Raw genomic sequence first — 6,057 nt, 5'->3', positions numbered from 1 at the left:
ATTACTGTGTGTAAGTGTGTATTACTATACTTTAGTGTGTATTACTACAGTATATGTTAGTGTGTATTACTACAGTACATGCTAGTGTGTATTACTGTGTTAGTGTATTAGTTTGTGTTAGTTCATGTTAATTTCCAGTTGAATAGTAGATGAGCTGTCACATGAAAAGCCCTTTAATGCCCCCTGCTTTCAGAGGGGTGGGAAGTTTGGGGGTAGAGGGGAGGATGGAGGGGGGGTATAAATACCCGGCGTCTGAACCTCAGACCTGTCAGTGCAGAACCATGAAGACAGCCGGAGTGTTTTTGCTTCACATCATGATACTGGGATCTGGATTTGGATCTTTATTTGGAACTGGGTTTGGTTTTGGGACTCACAGGAACGAGAGTCAACACTTTCCCTCCTACATGATGCGCCTGTACCGTAGCTTCAGCACCATCCAGCCTCCATCATTACCATCTTCATCCTCATCACTTCACCACCTTCATCATGCTCACATGGATCAGGAACGAGCCAAGAGAGCCGACACCGTCCGCAGCATCGCACCCAGCAGTAAGATCCACTCACAAATCCTTCATTTACTAACAAACACATTTTAGTTTATTTAATTCTATTTACGGTTTATTGTAGGAATTCTATAATAGTGTTGTATTCATTTTACATTTTTTACCTTTGGTTTAAATGACTTGTGATGACACTGACCTTTCACCTCTTTACTAAATTATAAAGCAAAAGAACAATAATAATAATGATAATAATAATAATAATGATAATAATAATAATAATAATAATAATGATAATAATAATAATAATAATGATAAAATAATAATGATAATAAAATAATAATAATAATAATAATAATAATAATAATTATACAATAATAATAATAATAATGATGATAATGATAATGATAATGATAATGATAATAATAGAGCTTGTGTTATTAATTACTAATTGACTGTGTTAAGTGCGTGTTGTAAAGTGTACAGTGTGTGTGCGTGTGTGTGGGTGTGGGTGTGTGTGTAGAGTGAAATACACATCAGGAGGAATAAATAACAGTCTGAGAGAGGATCAGAGACCAGCTTTGCTTACCTCTTAGTGTGTGTGTGTGTGTGTGTGTGTGTGTATGTGTGTTTGAACACATGAATGTTGATTGTCCCGGTTGCCAGACATCCCTCCTACAAATCACTTGTTAAACCCAAATCAACATGTCGCCTCTTCACACACCAAGCTGATTAGATTAGGAACCCGGGGGGTGAGAAAGCTCCAGCCTGTGTGTGTGTGTTTGAGCAGGAGGATATGCACAAGCCGAACCAGCACCAGGGCGTGTGAGTGTGTTAAATCGGGGTGCTGTAAATTGAGGAAATGTTCAGGACAAGAGTTTAGTGGGCAAAATCATATAGTTACCTCTCTAAATAAATTATAATAATAATAGTATTAACAATAATTTTAATAATATTACTACTAATAATATTACCATATTTTTTTAAAATTTAATAGTCTTTTCTAAATGTTTTTATATGATTATAATTCCATAATGTGAAACTGTGATCATATCTGAGCTGGTTTCACTGGCTGAGTTTCAGGCTTTTGAGTTTTGGCTGTTTGAGGGGATTAAAGATAAATCAGTGAAAAATTCATAATTTTTGTTCTGAATCTTCAGTTTCTGCCTATTAATCATCTCAGCTCTGGTTTCTGTTGTAAATACATCCACCTTCATCCATCCACCTGCCCTGTACCATCCACACCTTCAATATTCCAACCACATCACATCCAGCCTGGTTTTTTATTCAACATTATCTACTTTATTATGTATTTTAAGTTATATAAAGATTTAAATGTCATAGAAACTTTACATCTAATAAGAAAAGCTGAAACCTGAGCTGAACATCTGATTTACAGCAAAGTGATGAAACACAGATTTACCTTTTATGTAATAACAACAAGAGCAATAATAATAATAATAATAATAATAATAATAATAATAATAATAATAATAATAAAAAACAATAATAAAATAATAAAAATAACAACAACAATCATAGTAGTAATAATAATATTTATAATAATATTTATAACAACAACAATAATAATAATATTACTATTAATAATAATAAGTAACTGTACAAATTGTAGGTTAATTTAACATGTATATATTTAATGTAAATAGTTAAATTCTAATATTTATGTTGATACTGATGTTTTTTTATTAGAAATTATCTAGAATGAACATAATTTTGTATAAATGGTGAATGACAGTAAAAAATCTCACTTCGTGTCATGCCCTCCTAATTCCCAATTAGCGATAATAGTAATTGGCTACAGCTGGTAAATTCTCTGTGCCCATATAAAAAGGTCTGACAAAACTTTGTTGAAAAGGAAGTTTGTTAGGATGGTCAGATGTAATTACAACTAACAAAAACAAATCTGCAATGAATTTATATTAGAAGCTGCTGGAACACAGGGGTCACTGTCCATGTCAAGCAAGCTTTATTAGCAAAACCGGCACCTTGAAGTTCGGTGCTGATCACATGAACAAGAAAGGCAGAAGCCGGGGGTCCTGGATTCCTAAACTAATCATTAAAACATGTTAATAAAGAAAGAAATATTGTAATAAATGTTTAGAATTTGGATTGTATATATTTAAATGACATTTTTAATAAATTTTTTTCTATTCTTTACATTTTAGGTTTGACCCTTCAGGACAGAAACTGGATCACAACCTTCGACCTCTCAGCTTTACTCTCAGAGCATCACATCCAGGCCATCGAGCTGAGGATCCGTGTCCCCATGGCGACCAATAAGTTGAACATTACAGTGGAAATACGGCATCATCAGGACCGTCTGTGTCCCAAACGGGGTGCGTGTATGGAGAACCAGTCGCTCGGTTTTCTCCCAGAATCTTCTCTGATCAGCTCGTCTAATCACTGGAGGGTTTATAACGTCACCTCTTGGTTGCTGCGCTGGATGGAGAACAACGCACCCTCACAGAAAAGGAGGAGAACCATGAGGGCAAAAAAAGAGCCGCAGGTCAAAGGTCGCACCCTACCGGTAGGAAAAGTGGGAAACGTGGGGAGCAACCGAGCCCTGCTGGTGGTGTTCTCGTACGAGCGGTCGAAGGAGGGAGCGCAGGATAAAGCCAGTCTGCTGCGGACTGCGGAGCGCTCCAAATTCCTGCTGAGCTCTGACAGTCAGGTTCTGAGGAGGGTGAAGAGGCAGAGGGGGCGACGCAAGAACGACAAGAGGAACGAGAAGATCGAGAAGATTGATAAGAGGAACGAGAGAGAGAATAAAAGCGAGAGGAAAAATCTCTGCAGGAGGGTTGACATGCACGTCGACTTTAATCAGATCGGATGGGGCTCCTGGATCGTTTTCCCTAAAAAGTATAATGCCTACCGCTGTGAAGGGTCCTGTCCCAATCCACTCGGTGAAGAGTTTCACCCTACAAACCATGCCTACATGCAGGTAAGTGCTGCCCTTTACCAAAACACACTCTGGTTCTGAGGGTTCCTGGGCTGTATGTTTTGATATAAAGTGCCTGGTACAGAATCAAACTAAAATATTAAGATTTTTTTTTCTTTCTTTTTGTTTTTAGAGTTTGTTGAAACACTTTCAGCCGGGCAGAGTGCCCTCGCCGTGCTGCGCCCCGACCCGAACCAGCGCCCTCAGCATGCTCTACTATGAGAACGGAGAGATGATCCTGCGCCACCATGAAGAAATGGTGGTGGAGGAGTGTGGATGCCACTGATGGATTTGCAATGTGACAATGTGAAAGATCGAATTCTACAGATGTCGGACCTTCACTGGACCTTATACCACATTTAAATGTATTTTATTTGGAACTATCATACAAGTAATGACTCCTACATCTAAAGTAGTGCACTACATCTTCAGATTTCTTCTTCCTTTAATAGACCACTACACAGGGTATAAAGTACTGGGTCATGTACCCTATGTAGTGCACTACATGTCCTATAGAAAGCTATTTGGTATTGTACTACTGTGTCTCATGTAAAAAAGGCAGTCCTAATGGATTCAGGTTCTAACTCCACTACATATTAATGGTTGGTTGGCCAGTGTGCTCACAACATCCTACAGTAATCCATTAGGACTCCAGCTTTATCTTAATACTACTTGGGAAACAATGGAGCCTCAATCCTGCACAATTTACTGTTTCTTTAATATGGACCAGTTTGAGCTTTATCAGCTCTATGGAAGGCCGTTACCGCCTCCTAGAGTCGCAACATGTCGAAATGTTTGCCTTTGTATCTTTATATATACCAAAAGGTTTGTTTTACTGAGTTAAAATTAAGAGTTTTATATCAAATTTTTGGTACACTAGAAGCTAACCGTCCTTTAACCTTTTACACCACTTCTGCGCCTGCGTGGTTACCGTAGCAACCAAGCCGGTTACCGCGCTAAACTGACTTGAGTCTGACGAGACGGTTTAAATTTGTTTACTTTATTTGTTTGCAGTGTGTTAAATTGACCTAAAATTGCGATTTTGTGAGGAAATCTGATTGTTTTCTGCAGTCTGAGCATAGTTTAAGACTTTAAAGCTCTGTGCAGGACAGTGGATGTTTATCTTCCTACATAAGTCACTATAATGGACTTAAGTCATTTACACAATACCACTACACAGGCTGTGGATAATAACGTGAAAACACAATGTGGTCATTATACAAGTGGACACCTCTTTTATTTGGACTTTTGTTTTCTTTTAGCACTGCTAAATGCATTTAAACTCTGTACATATTTGATGTAAATAATAGTTAAATTCTAATATTTATGTTGATATTATTTATGATTTTGGTTTGAAATCACCTGAAGAATGTATTTTTTCTAGAAATAAAATAATTTTATATGAAGAGTATAGATGTTATATTGTGTGTTGTTTATAGATTGTGTGTTGAATGTAGTGCCACACAGCACCATTGGTCCTAGGTCGTAGGTGTCCAAATACTTTTGGCTGTATAGTGTATATGCATATATTTAGGTAGATATCTTATCTTGTCTGTACGTTCACACTCATCTGTCTGTGCACAATAAGCATTCTGAAATAACAGGTTAAACATTTTTAGCCATTTGAACAGATGAATGTGAACTTACAACTGGAATGAGACTCACATGGCTGGTCTCTTTTGTTCGGATGAATGAGGTGTGCCGGGGCTGTTCGAGAATTTCCAGCTCTCGGTTCATCCTGGCACAATAGATCACGTACACACAGGAACCTGAAGTGAGACAGGTACGTACCACACTCACCTACTGTTTTTTAGTGAAGTGTTTTATTATTAAGAGTAAAATCGGATACATTTAGCTAGACAACTTTGCATCAAGTATTAAACTTCTATTTCAAAAGAAACCTGCATAATGTGATACGTTATATGAGTTCTTTCTTGGTCTTGGACTCTTAATGTTTCAAATGATGTACCTCCAGATCTAGAGCCTCTGTAAAAGTGGGTTATTTCTCCACTTTTATCAAGTGATCATCTCTACAGAAGGCACTTTAAAGTGACATTGCAAACAAGAGGCATTTGTGTGGTCGTTTTTGCCTGAAGATGAGACAAGAAGTCGCTTTGCATTCATATATATGTACTGTATATACGTATATAGTGTAACGAGCGAGGAGGTTGTGCCTTGCTTTTAAACACATCAAGAATGGAAATATAACATATATAGTGGTTTAAAATCCACTTACAAAAAGGGGACAACCACATATAAATAAGATCGCCATAATAATGAAAATGAAGTAACAAATGAAAGACAAAAACAGCAATGGCTGCATTGGAGAAAGTGGGTAGAACAGGGATAGCGCAGAACTGAGAACTGGTTGTCAAAATATGACTTATATGAAACAATTAAAATTAAAAGTGACCAATGCAGCTTTAAATTTAAATGCATTCAATTGTATTACCTCAGGAAGTTAAGCCTTTGAAAAATTAGTCAGTTCTGTAGTAGCACACTAGATAGCGCTCATGATCCTGTAGTGTAGGGTGTAATGATTTGAGACGCACCCAGGCCGGGTTTAATTTGAGACGTACCCAGACCGGTTTCCATGCA

The 6,057-nt window shown here is 37.3% G+C and overlaps 1 protein-coding gene across 1 annotated transcript; it reads left to right on the top strand.

Annotated features, from left to right (window-relative positions):
- The first annotated feature begins 224 nt into the window (after window positions 1–224).
- On the top strand, window positions 225–3,745 carry ndr2 (nodal-related 2). Its single transcript, XM_063003373.1, has 3 exons — window positions 225–549; window positions 2,687–3,462; window positions 3,593–3,745. The coding sequence occupies exons 1-3, from the start codon at window positions 225–227 to the stop codon at window positions 3,743–3,745; spliced, it is 1,254 nt and encodes a 417-aa protein (XP_062859443.1).
- The last annotated feature ends 2,312 nt before the right edge of the window (window positions 3,746–6,057 follow it).

This window comes from Trichomycterus rosablanca, chromosome 10, assembly GCF_030014385.1.
Source record: "Trichomycterus rosablanca isolate fTriRos1 chromosome 10, fTriRos1.hap1, whole genome shotgun sequence".
NCBI classification, from domain to species: domain Eukaryota; kingdom Metazoa; phylum Chordata; class Actinopteri; order Siluriformes; family Trichomycteridae; genus Trichomycterus; species Trichomycterus rosablanca.
This window is presented reverse-complemented; position numbering and strand designations above follow the sequence as displayed.